At 37.9% G+C, this 14,008-nt stretch overlaps 1 protein-coding gene across 1 annotated transcript in view; it reads right to left on the bottom strand.

The window, feature by feature from the left end:
* Positions 1 to 9,154, bottom strand: part of ptprb (protein tyrosine phosphatase receptor type b) — a 39,455-nt gene extending 30,301 nt beyond the window's left edge. Inside the window, exons 1-3 of the mRNA XM_082510704.1 lie at positions 8,701 to 9,154; positions 3,347 to 3,725; positions 64 to 201 (exon numbers count right to left, since the gene is read on the bottom strand). Coding sequence (XP_082366830.1) covers positions 64 to 201; positions 3,347 to 3,725; positions 8,701 to 8,775 — 592 coding nt within the window. The 5' untranslated portion in view covers positions 8,776 to 9,154. The remainder of the gene's footprint in view (positions 1 to 63; positions 202 to 3,346; positions 3,726 to 8,700) is intronic.
* Between the last annotated feature and the right edge of the window lie 4,854 nt (positions 9,155 to 14,008).

Raw genomic sequence — 14,008 nt, forward strand, 5'->3', positions numbered from 1 at the left:
ATCAGGGCTGTTTCTTTTGAGGACATGGATGATCATAAGCAGTTAGAAACATCACAGACGTACCGGACTGATCTGGACTCTCAGACTGTTCCCACAACTGAAGCCTGAAGCGCTGCGTCCTGCCGTTTCCGGCCTGCCAGGAAAGGCTTAGACTGCTGCAGGTCCTGGATGTCACCGCCAGGCCAATCACTGCCGAGGGCTCTGAGACAAGAGCAAATTAAACATTAAACTAAATAATTCAATTTACAGCCCGCTTTAACCTTTTGCCTTGCATGCTTATTTCATTTAATCATTTGTACCTGTTCCAGCTTTTGTAAGATTAAGTGCAAAGACTTGCAAGCGTTTAAATGCCCATTTAGGCTGGCTGTTCTGATTTTTGTTGTTTACTCCCACCAACCCCTGTCGTTTTTGTTTTTTTGTTTTTAAAGAAAAGCTAATTGCGGAAACTTTAACTGTTTATTTGTGGAGATTGTGATGACTGTATTTGACCTCAGACTGGAGTGGCTGGTGACACAAGAGTACTTTTTTAACAACCCTGTGAGGCTGCAGAGAGGCGATGTGGGAGAAATTCAAACAGGCATGTGTGTGTGTGTGTGTGTGTGTGTGTGTGTGTGTGTGTGTGTGTGTGTGTGTGTCAGCAGGCCTCCCACGATGTTCAGACTTTGATGACAAGGCCACAGATGGATGCGATGGATCCTTTTCCTGCTGAAACCTCCCTGCAGTCCGACTGACCTTCATGTTCAAAATATATAATTTACCTTAAAGGAACAGTCCCACTGTTTCAGACAACATGGAGCTCTACCATGTTCGAGCTCAACACATCCTTTGGTTAGATGACAACCACAACATCAGTGGACACAAACACAATGCTGTAACGCAGCACATGTGAACATGGTGCAGCTCGAGGCCGTTTAGGATCCACAGTTATTTCTTTGTTCTTTGTTTAAGCTTTTCTGACCCACAAAGCTACGACTGGTCTGAAGAATTTAGGACTGGTTCTGTACGTGCAGCCAGTCGCAGCCCTCTTCCTAAAACTGCTGTGAAGAAATGCCACCATGCTAATGGTTAAAGGCTACAAAGAAGTAAAGACATGGCATCAACATAGACCTTCACTGTGAAATGATTAGAAGTATCTTTATTCTGTAACTGGCAGACATACATGAACACTTTAAGAACTCTCTCATAACCTGAACCCAACATTAAATATTTAAGTTTTTCCTCTGTTGCCAACCAACTCTCTGAAATAAGCGCAGGAAACCTCGACACCACCCATAGTTCAGAGCAGAGAGCTTGTATTTGTTTCCAATAGCCTGAACATGATTTATGAAATTTGACCATTTTCTGTTACTATATGGGATAAAAATCAATGTCAGAAAATGATAACTGTTGCTTTTTTTATAGAAACTGTTAGCATTCATACATCTGCTGCTTAAGTCTGAAGTCAATCGTTTTCAGGTTCACATTCTCAAATCAAATAAACACAGAGTTAAAATTGTTTCAGCTCCAATAAAATCATCAGTGTGTCTTCTCTCCAGGAGCTATAATAAGGTGTGATGTTCAAACTTCTATGACAAGCAGGACTGATGAGGTTTTAGTTTTAGAAACATCCTATGAGGTCTTATCTTAAAGACCTCTTAGTACTTTTCTTCTGTCTTCCTCCCCTTACACCCAGCCAGCCGCAGCAGATGGCCACCCCTCCCTGAGCCTGGTTCTGCTGGAGGTTTCTTCCTATTGAAAGGGAGTTTTTCCTTCCCACTATCACCAAGTGCTTGAGCATAGTTTGATGGTCGGGGTTTTCCCTGTTTTATTGTAGAATCTTACAATATAAAGCACCTTGGCAAAACCGCTGTTATGACTTGGTGGTATATAAATAAAACTTAACTGAACCAAGTTAGAAATTAGCTACTTAGTTTTTATCTGGAGAGGATATACCATGTTCTGACTTTCTTTCTAAAAAGTCTTAAATGTAGAGTACTGCTATAACTTTGCCATAAATTTGGACAAAAATAAAGATGAAAACTAAATAGTGATGTTTGGAAGGTCAGTATAGTTGTGCTAGTTTATATAATGATTTGATATGTTTTAGCCTACCTCGTGACTAGCTACAGATCTAAGACTAATATAAAAACACTTGCACAAGGAATATGGAGGATGGGCGTTAAACTGTTCTCAATAATAGTTAATGTTGAGGACAAACAGACAAACGTCTTCATGTGACAGGAAGAAGATCCCAAAAACAGACCAAACTTCAGACCACGGTGTCTGACATGATCCTTCACGCAACAACTTAGTTAAATATAAAACTAAAGTCGGGATTAAGAAAGCTTGAATAATCTAGTAAGCTACAGGTGGATGGTTCTGTATCTAAAGATATCTTCAAATATCTTCAAAACTAAGTTTCTATTATTCTTTGAGACGTGAGACAGTTGCCTGGTTCATAGTTAGATTTTTCAACAAACTAACCAACCAACCAAGCTGGCAACCAAATAAATACATGTGATGTAAAAATATTTGACCAGTCCACTAAAGGTCAGTGGATGTAACAGTCGGCATGCCACAGAAGATAAGAAATCACAAACGCCACAGTAGAAGTGTTTTGCATTTCTGAGAAGGTTACTGTCGGGACTCGATTGGGTGCAGCAACACCCAGTTTTCCCCAAACTCAACACACACATGAACACAAACACACACTTATACACACCTTCACACCCTTTCCCAGTGCTTCCCACAGAACAAAGAAACAATGGAGGCAGGAAATGGCTGAACCCTGAGCTCTGCCCACGATGGAAATACACACTGAGGGTCCAACTTCTGTTCTGGACTCCCGCCAGCGTAGAGACACAACACACACACATGCATTTACTTTAACAGCTCTATCACTCTCTCTCAGCAGGGCAGGGGTTCCTGTAGCTAATCACAGAGCTGCAGAGAGGGGAAGCTGCATGACATTAACTCTGAGGTACACAAAGACATGGAGGTCGAGTCCTGTTGGTTCACTTCAAACGCGAGAGGGCAGAGGAGATGGAAACAATGCAATGAAACAGAAAACAATAGAGTATTAGCTCCACTATAGTGAATGGGGTTTAAGTCTGTGAACTGGTGCAGGTATGGTGTGTTTAGCACCGTGTCAAATAAAATAAAAATTTGTCTTGCCCTAATAAAACTACAAGAAGTAGCAGAAATGTCACACGTTCAACATAAATTCATTGTGCATTTGTAATCAAAATTACTGAGTATTCTAAGTAAGTAATGAGTATGCACATTAATATTGATATTTCCGTCAACAGTATGTATCTTTTTTGAATATTTTACATTTTTGACACATCTAGATGGGATCAGGACTTACTGGTGTGCGCGGTGATGTTTGCAGACTCCTGATCGGTCTTCGACTGCACCTGCAGCTGGTAGGTGGTCCCAGGCTCCAGGTGATCCAGAACACAGGTGAAAACTTCTCTCATGCTCTTGTTTCCTCCTGCTTCAACTCCTAGCTGGTCGGTTCCTACATGATGTGCTCTGCTTGAACCCTCCAACGCCTCCTCTTCTCTTGTTTTTTGCCTACACTCGATGCCATCTGTATCTGGAGAGGTCACAGTGAAAGAGCAGTTCTGTCCAGGTGTGCTCACAGTCAGTGATATGGAGTCCAGACTGGATACCAATTCAGATAAGGAGATGCTACATGGTGAAGAAGCTACATTTTCCTCTGCGGGAGCTGCGCTGCTTCCATTCTGACAGAAGAGATCAGACATCAGTGAGAAGAAACATTGAGAGGAAAACTTTAGAAATAAAAGCATAACATAAGTTTTTTTTTCCAGGTGTTTGTGACCAAAAGGTACACCAGTTAATACTGGGGAAAAAAATGCAATGCCTGAGCAAGGAAACCAAAAGCTGCATTTCTCCACTTGAGGCTTCAAAAGTGAGTCAGTCCTCAAAGACTTCATTGTTAGAGCTTTACAGGAGTCATACCTTTTGGTGCATTTCTAATCACCTGACCAATAATATGGCTCCTGTGCAGTTAATTGTATCAAACAGTCTATAAAGTTTGAGCCATGGTGGCCCTGAGAGTAAAACTGCAGGTCCCCACGAAGTACCGTAGGAAAGAACACCAGTTCAACTGATTTTATTTTGGCATGTAAAAATGTGGAACGTTTTTCTCAGATAACTGAACATGACGTACAGTGTCAGAAAAGATTATGATATTGTTCAAAATATCAGAATGTAATTTTAACTATTTTATATATGTACATATATATACATATATATATATATATACACACACACATATGTATATATATATACATATATATATATATATATATATACATACATACATATATATATATACATATATATATATATATATACATATATATACATATACATATATATATATATACATATATATAAAGGAAAAGAAAATCTCACAAAAAAACTATGCTACAGGATGCAGGTAAAGTGTGTTTTAATGGGATGAGTTGTTTAATATTGTAATTATATGTTCGCTTCTAGCCGTTTACCATTAGCTCGTCACTTCTGTCTCCATTGTGTTTCGTGAGGATGTCTTTTGTGAGCTGATGCTGTCTTTTCTGCCTTGAGTTGCAGTGCATTTGACCTCTCAGGTCCACCGTACTGAAATTCTGAGAACTGATTTTGGATGTTGCTGAGCACTAATGAGCAGGTCTCTGTATCTGTTAGCCAATACCACCCTATCGTCCAAATATGGTTAACAGTTTCTACAGACATGTTGATGCTGGAGCGTTCAGGAATCTGCAGCCTGTTTTCCATAAGGGAGGAAACAACAGACTTTTATAGTCTGCTTTCAAGTCTACAGGAGGTTCATTCCCAAAATGAAGACGTTGGGCGTTGCTGTACTTTGATCCCATTGTTCTGATAAATTTCTGAAGTTCTGGCTACAGAGGAGCCAAAACGTAAGTAGTACTCAGATCATGAGTCCAAATTTTCCCCACCCTTCTTAATTTTGATCAGCAAACAAAAACTTTTTTTTCATTTTTCTTTAATATTTTCTGCTTTCCAAATATTTTTCTGATTTTGACTCACACATGAATAGGGGCATATTTTGGTGTTGATGCTCCAACCACTGAGAGGTAAGAGCCCAGTTTGACCTGCAAAGTAGGCGCTGGGAAGTAAGGGGGGTGGTGTAAGTTGAGCGGCTATTTTTAGAGTCCTTTCTATACCTTGTTCTGTAGTTTGTTTTTTCCTACTTGTTTTTGGCTTTCAATTTAACTCACTGAGGTTCAGACCCTAAAAACAGCTCAACTGGGTTTAGGAAAGGATCACAGATGGACACAGTGATGCCACCAGTTGCATTTTGAAGAGTGCTAAGTTATCAGCTAATGCCAGCTAAATTAGTTAGCACGCTGCATCCATAGACTGTATCAGAGCATCACACAAACTCCTGCTAATCAGTGCTCTGTAACATCCAAATAAAATCCTAGAATATAACTCCTCAAAACTGCAGCTCAGACATCTTGGACGGTCTGTTAGTACAATAACCTCACAGCAGCCATATTAGTGGTCAGATAATGTCATTAAAAATGCTCCACAACGCTCCAACAGCACAAACACAGTCCAGAGGTCCAGTTCAGTGACTCCAGTTAACTGAGGTGAAGCCTAGCACACAGCTAGCAGCTCCAGCCACCTGTGCCACCGTCCATTTAGCAGTCAAAGAGACCAGGCCCCCAACAATGCCAACTGTAAGCCAATGTAAAGAGGTAAGTTATAAAAATATTCTGTACAATTGTTATGAAGAGACTAAATTAGCTACAGAGAACGTATTTATACATAATTCCTGCTTTAAAGTTGAGCATTTTAAAATGTTTATAGGGACTGACTTGCTTTTGAACCCTCAAGTAGACATCAGTGGAACAGCAGATTTTGTCTAATGGCCCCAGATGTTGCTACTTGGCCAACAACATTAATAACCTTTGAGATTCACACACCTTTATCACCAATGTAATATCCCACTCTGTCAAGCTACACACCAATGGACACTTTGTGTGTGACTTAGTCATACCAGCAGTGCAGCTTTGACAAAACAGCATTAATTAATGAGACTGAGGTGCACAAAGCTATCAAAGTGTCACCCAAAATGAGCAAAAATAGAATCAAATTTATTTGGTTCACCTCATGAGGGTCCAATCAGAAATGGCAGAAACTGACCGATCAAACCAACAAGCTTTTTAGCAACTACTGTCAGCGTCTGCTGTGAAGTATAAAGATTAAGAGTTTATTTTAGTAAAAGGGCTGATTTTAAGGCTTTGAGAGCTGCAGAGTTTCTGAAGTATCCACCGCACGGACAGTTATTCAGCTGTGCTATTTAAAGAGCTGCGACTGCATGTTTGTGCGTTTCTATCATGTTTTGGGTTTGACTGTTGAACTGACCTCCTCTGTACTATGATAATAAAGTTGGAGATAGTTGCTTCTGAGCTTTTTGTCCTCAAATTTTGGCCAGCACAAGAGAAAATAAAACAATTTGTCACTGATAATGAAGTTCAGGGAGTTCAGAGACAACAATGCGGCAATGAGGCGACAGTCAGGAAGAGAAGGAAGTGCGACCGAGGAAAATGAGACTGTATAAATGTTGGTGTAACTTACTAATCACAGAAGTAGCAGCATGAGGTTATGGTTAAATCAACCTTCAATCGGCTTTGATATACTTTGATATAGTTGGAATTCTTTATTAATAAAGAAACGCCTGAACTGCCCCCAAACACTAATGTGAGCTAAACCTTGGCTTACTGTGAGGTCAGACTCATTAACCCTGTCCTACCCAGATAACTGACAGTGAGACTAGTCTGGGCTTCATTTTGCAAAAGTTAAGCACTGGAAAATGTGTGCTATGACATGTCCAAATGTGGCCCACATGTCATAGCACACCTCATATGTGGCACGTCATCGTTAAACCTCTGGGAGATTTTAGGCAGTCAGTCAAAGTCAAATATGGCCCAAGCAAAACTGTACAGGAGCCAAACCTTCACTGCTACTTGGGTAAACCTGCTGATGTGCAGTTTTTGGTTTCAGCCAACAATCATCAGAGTGTAAACCTGAAGACACTGGCTAGAAGTAAAATGTTCTGTTCAGTGTTTCTTTCACTGAACAAACATAAAGAAACATGAAACTGAAGCAATGATAGTAAGAACATCCCATTTTTTTTACTTCTGAAAAAAAAAATACATATTTATTATTTGGAACTGTAATCTAGAAATGCATTCATCAGGAGCATGTGTTTCTTCTCTGCTTTTCTGCAATCACATCCCTGGTTTAGCGCCAAACAAGTGACTCGCTTGTTTGAGTGTTTTAACCGCCGGGTCCACATATGTGGACATCACATTTTGGGTTGCCTAGACCAAAATACTAAATTTTGCTTTACAAGGGCCTGATATCCACTTACAAGGACATTATACGCCACTGTTCTATCGAAATTTAAAACAAATGTTCTCAATTGTGGATCTCATTTTTCTCAGAAACAAAAATTGGGTAAAAAAAAAATCTGGTAATTCTTTGTTTTTACATTCATCAGGTCCTAATATGTCCAAATATCAAAGAGAAATTAAAAATGCATGACATGGAAGAGTTCAGGTCTTAGGAGGTTAAAGTGGATGGAAGTATATTTAATGAAGTGAACCGTGCAAAAAGAAATCATTTTATACATAGAAAAATGTTTTAGATTGTGTAAATGCTCCATCACATGTTGGAGCTCAAAGCAACACAAAGAGAGATGGCACTTTATGAGGTTTCCCTTTGCAGTAACAGGTGTCACCAAAGAAGACAAACTGTATCGCACAAACTTTTGTTTGTATCGAACTCAAAGTCTAAATTATAATTTTTAAAGGGTTCATTTCAAATAAAGTCTCATACATTTCTGGCAATTTTCTTGATTAAACATTTCCGTTTTGGTGTTTAGAACAGGTCAAAAGCCTTTGAAAAGTGTTGAATGTTAATCAAATCAAACACTATGCATAGTTCACTGGTGACCTGATGGATGCTAACACCAAGATTTGTTTGTCATGAAGACAAATCTTTCTTAAAAGGATGAAAAATACAGATTGTTCTAAATATATACGTATATGTATATATATTTGGTTGGTTTAAGACAAAGTTTGCTGTTATATCTCAAGTTTTCTAACTAAGAATGACAAGGTCCTTAAAGCTTGACATTAACATAAATTAACCTGGTTTCATTTTTTAGGCTAAACAGTGAATCTACTCTATGTAACATCTCACATGGATTTCATTTTATTTATCTCATTGCGTGTAATTTTATTCACACCTGACTGCTTTGGTATTTAAAATGTAAAAAAAGAAGGGCCAGTTTTATTTTGCAGTTTAATTTAAAGAACTGAAAGAAACCATGATTTAATATTTGCTCATCTTGTATTAGGCACACTTTTGAAAACAGAGTTGTGGAGACTTGTTCACAAAGCACTTTGTTTCTTTTCTTGTTGCATTTTTGTAAAAGTCCATGAAATATATAATAATTACTAAATTTCTAAAAAAAAAATTACATATTTGGAAAAGTAAAAAAAGTTTGCATTGTGTCCGAGATGACCCTGGACTACAGGAGCATGCAGAGTGATCAAAGTTAATCTAAAGAGTAACTCAGATCGCACGAGGTTGATATCACATTTGAAGCTTCTTATGTATGTGCTCCTTTTCTACACAGATCATGAATGTCAGACTGACCTGATGCAGCATCAGCAGCAGCAACGAGGTGAACCGCAGACAGCAGAAATAACTGCAAACTTTACATTTCAGCATTTTGATCCTGTCTCAGATCCCCACGCGGACCATGCACCACCATAATCCTAAGCCTGAGGTAGGACGGGTGTGTTTGTATTCACTGTTTCAGGTGGATGGTAGAAAATATCCTTCTCTTTAGTCTCTTTTGTGTTCAGCAAAGAATCCAAGTCCTGATAGGAAACCGAAGAAAAATGTTGAGAAAAAGTGGTTAAATGTCCTTTTTAATATCTTTTAAAAAATTATTCCTTTTTTAGACAAAAAATTGAAATTTTCCCAGGAAATGTGGTTTTATTTATCCGTCGTCTCTGCTCTGCCTCGTGTCCATCCTCTCCTTAAAACTCTCAAAGTAAAACAGCCTTTCCCCTCTTTGCGCTCCCTGTCTCACCAGCTGTATGTCTCTCTTCCTGCCTGTCTGTCTGTCACTCTATAGTGTTGAGGTTGGGACTCAGTAGCGGACTTCCTCAATCAGGCCAACAGACCTGTGAGTCACTGCAAAGGCACGACTACAAACCCAGCCTGGATGGAGGCTAAAAATAGGCCTGCAACTACAATAGCAGCACACCTTGATGCACTGACAGCAGAGGTAGATGTTAAAAATAGAGACGAGTGTTTGATTAAATCTCACTGAGACTGAAGTTTAAAGTTTGCTCCGTCTCTCTTTTTTAGTGACAGCTTTGTCTTTGGATGCCGCTCCATTAGTAACTTTGCTGTTTCTGTGGGTCTATATTCGGCTCAGCTGTATATTCAACTCTAACAAGTCTTCTATTGAGTAGGTTTACAAGCTAAACGCCAAGCCACTGTTACTCCCTTCAATGGCAAGTGACCTGCTGGATATTCAGAGAGCATAAAACCAGTGCATCAAAGAGCTGGGGAATTATTTTTATAGAGCCAACATCAATGATGATTATATTCATATAAGAATTTATATGTATGACTAAACTCTATCTTAAGAAAAGATATAATCCATAAAGTTTCTTGATTAAACATTTCCGTTTCTAGCCATGTAGTGGCTAGAATTTTGTTTGCACTGACAACAACAGGTCTCACCCATATGGAAAAGAAATAGTAAAAACTTATATGACTTAACTCATGAAAGTGGCCACTTTCATGAGTAAATCATATAAGGCTTACATGATTTACTCATGAAAGTGGCCACTTTCACATTACTTTCATATATTGTTTTAGTAAGTATCCAAAACATACAAGTTTCATTATATAATTCTTCAAGGGATCTTATATCTGTTTTTACTCTTGTATGCTTTTCATACAAGTTTCACACAAGACAGATACAAACCTTATAAGTTTTATATATATCTTTTCCATATGGGCATTCTCAACAGGTGCTGGACTTCACCAGCACTGCCCTTTGTCCACAATTCTTTTTAGGTATTTGTCGGCAGCCTTTCGTGAAAAGGTTCCTGTTAGGTGGTATATTTAAGGTGGCCCAAGGATTGCTTCACTGAGTGATGAACTCTGGCTTGCCCTGCAGCAGTTTGCAGCTGAGTGCAAATCAAGGAGTAAGGGTTAGTACCTCAAAGCCTGAGGCCATGGACATTTCCTGGACACCAGCTAGATAATATACTCCATGCATTACTACCAGGAGCAGGCCAACCCAGGACGTGCTGGATTATGCTTCTTGGCTGGCTCGGTGTCCCTGCAGTGGAATTAGAGGCCTCATTTAGGGAGGGGGAGGTCTGGGCATTTCTGGTTACACTGTGGTCACCATGACATGGACCAAAATAAGCATCAGAAAATGGATTGATGGTTTAATAGGTCAGTATAACGAGACAGAGCCATGGTTTATTTAATGGATATGCATTAAATATATGCAACCAACACTTCTCAAAAGGAGCAACGTGACAGCAAGGGGGCTCCATTTCTTCTTTCGAAGTTTTACGACTACCAGCGATCAGCTGCCGAGTGCTTACAGGCGAGTTTCCATCATCCATGCAAACTACAGACAACCGTGTCAATCTGCGAGCAATAAAAGCATTCACAAGGAGATTTTGGTGCATCATCTTCTAATATCGCCTAACAAAGTCCACCACCCTCAGGGAATACACAGCATTCCCTAGTGAGGACCCCAAGGGGGCCCACTAACCAGTGTCTGAGACACAGTAATGGACAAAGTGGTTTTCCAACAACCACAGTTTTGTTTTTTTTTTCCATAGCAGAATTTTAACATAGAAGCCTAACACATCCTTACATGTGTGACAAACTGCTAAATACTGGAAATCAAATTTCAGCTTTTCCACTTTTCACTGTACAACTTTTATCTTGTAGTTTCAACAAATACAAGTCAAAATAATAAATACCATGAAAGTTATGTTGGAAAATTCAGATTTGTTGGTTCTTGTCTGTAATGCCTAATTAGCTATAATTGTGCTTTCAGGCCTCTGGTTAGCTTTCTAGCATGATGGAGTTTTGTTTATATTATCTTTGTAAAAAACGTAATAATTCTAATTCAGTTTTGTGTTATGAATTTCTCTACTGTTTCCCCTTTCCTCCCAAAATATATACACTTAATTATCCACAATAACAAGACAATGATCAGTAGATTTTTGGCCAGGGCTGCCAAAGATCAAATCTGAGCCAGAAAAGGTCAAAGTCGACTTCTTTATGAAGCAGTGTTACAAGTTAAAGGCCAAACTCCTTTTGTTTCAGTTAGTTTGAGCCACATTTAGTCATCCCCACCTTTTTCCTTCCTTCCTGTTCCCCTCCTCTCTCTCTCTCTCTCTTAATCATAGTTTCTAGGAACAAAAGTTTTCAGCTCTACACAAGTTAGTCTTTAGTGTAACTCTGACCATTAAACATTTCATTTTATGGAATCTGGTAAATTTCAATGCAACAGTTTGTGCAGGGGTTACTCTTATTATTTTACTGTATACTAAAAGTTTCTCTCCCAAAGTAAGCTCTATAAATGTGTGTCACTTTTTCATGTCATGTTGACCGCTTCTCCCAGTCTCTGTTCAAATGTGACTTTTAGGTGTTTTTGTAACGCCACATTGCTCACATACCTCAAAAACATTTGCACATACAAATACATGATGCTTAATTTAGAAACTGAGACAACTCCCTTTAAAAATTCCCTATTTAATTTTTTTTAGCTGCTGTTTATTGAGAAGATGCTGATTAAATGCTGGGATTAAAACTTTAAATTTAACCACAGTAAATTAACGTATCTCAGCTGTAATATCGTAACTTCTCAATGTTTCCAGAATCCCTACATATACTATTAAATAATAGTATAAATATTTTTTTCCCATTTATGTCTGTCTTTTCAGATACACTTTGTAAATTGAAGTTCTTTTGACTGTTGGATTATAATATTATTGTCATATTAGGTTGTTTATATAAATTTCCATTTGCTATACCAGACTAGGTATTATATGAACATGTTTTTATGGCCTTCAGTACCAAACATATTTCCTGTGTTTCTTGATATTTACATGCTGAATATTTTTATCAGCATATCTTTATTTTGTTGTTGTCATCACTGCTTCTTGATTTATTAAAGTACATAAAAAGTAAAAAATAAATAATAAGATAAAAATATTTAATGTCATCGCATAACTTCAGCATTTAAATGTCAACATTTGGCAACCAGAGGCTCCAATCCTGCACCCCAGACAGCTTTACACCATGTAAGACTTTACAGAGAAGTAACTGAAGTTATTTTCATGGTTTAGATATTTTGTGGGATATCACATGAAAAAAAAAACCCCTGCTAATATACATCGTAAATATAAAGCAGTATTTTTGCTGCAGAACATTTGTGAAATGAAAATCAAAAATATTATTACTTATGTAATTATAGTCTGCTTATAATCACGGACTGAAATTATATGTTTGAGATGTTCAGGGAAACTATTTTTGCATTTTTTCCAGTTACTTCTGAAAATGGGGTCAAGGCCAGAGGTCGAATGGGACACGATATTTAGACGCAAACTATAACGTGATAGTTTGAATGCCCACATAGCAGTGCCATTTCCTAAATGTTACCAATATAAACATAGGCAGCAAAACTTTAAACAAAGTTATAAAAACAAAAGACATTTTATGAAAATTTGAGCTTGAAAAGGTCTAAGGTCCATAGTCAAATATTTAGAATCCTCATATCATCCTATATGTCTATGTGTTGTCAATACAAACAGTGGCAGTAATAAAATGTTTAAAAACAGTTCTATATGGCCTTTTATTATCATTTTGACATTCAGATCTACTAACCCTGAAGGAGAAGTCAGAGGTCAGCTACACAATATATACCATACTCGTAAGGAAATTGATAAGTTAGGCACCATTGAATGACACAGGAAGTCATTCGTGCCTGTGGCTCTGTCTCTGTACAGTTCCTCCATCTAAAGCACAAGTACACACTGCAGTAGCTGCACACTGTCACATCCTCCACAGAGAAAATTACAGTCAGTATGATAAGACAGGCACTTTCAAATTTATCTCATTCAATTTTATGTAAGACTTTGGAATATTTATACATCAGACCTATTTGTATTCAATAGAGCTATTTTTTTTTTATTTTTTGTATGATTTATTATTAGTACTTTAACTAGTGAGTTATGTTTGTACTATCTTCGAGCAACCGTACCCTCATAATTTCCTCTGAGATTTATAAAGTAGTCTGTTTTTGTCAATTTGTAACTATAAAAATCACTAAATCACTTCATCCCGAAGACCTTGGTGGGTGTAAGTTAAATTTGAATAGACTGTTAACATGAGCCCACTCTACACTCCTACAAACTTTTATCAGAATTCATACAAAACTTTGAAGTATTGTATTTACAGATGGAAAAAAACTAACACCATTCATCGAACACTGTTGTTAAATCCCCTGAATTTAAGCTGAAAGTCTGCACGTCCAACATGTTATTAATGTTTGATGTAAAACTTTAAAAATTGTCTCACTGTCCAAATATTTATGGCCCTGCCGGTATCTGGTTTTAAATCTACAGAAACGTTTAGACAACAATATAATCTGTCAACTTTTATACAAGTCCTTGCTGCTGCAATACTCCCACGTTTGATTCCTCTATTCAAGTTAGTGTACAATACACATGTAAAAACCTTGGATATTATTTGGACAAAATAAATTTAGGTCCTCTATTTTTATTTGCCTATATGCTGCCACCCCAGTTCTGGCAACATTCAATTATGGATTTAGATGGATTATAAACACAAACATGGAAAGAGTCAATGAAGATAAGCAAACAGGAATCCATATTTTTCATGTCCAGTG

Source organism: Aulonocara stuartgranti (genome assembly GCF_965226115.1).
Source record: "Aulonocara stuartgranti genome assembly, chromosome: 17".
NCBI lineage: Eukaryota > Metazoa > Chordata > Actinopteri > Cichliformes > Cichlidae > Aulonocara > Aulonocara stuartgranti.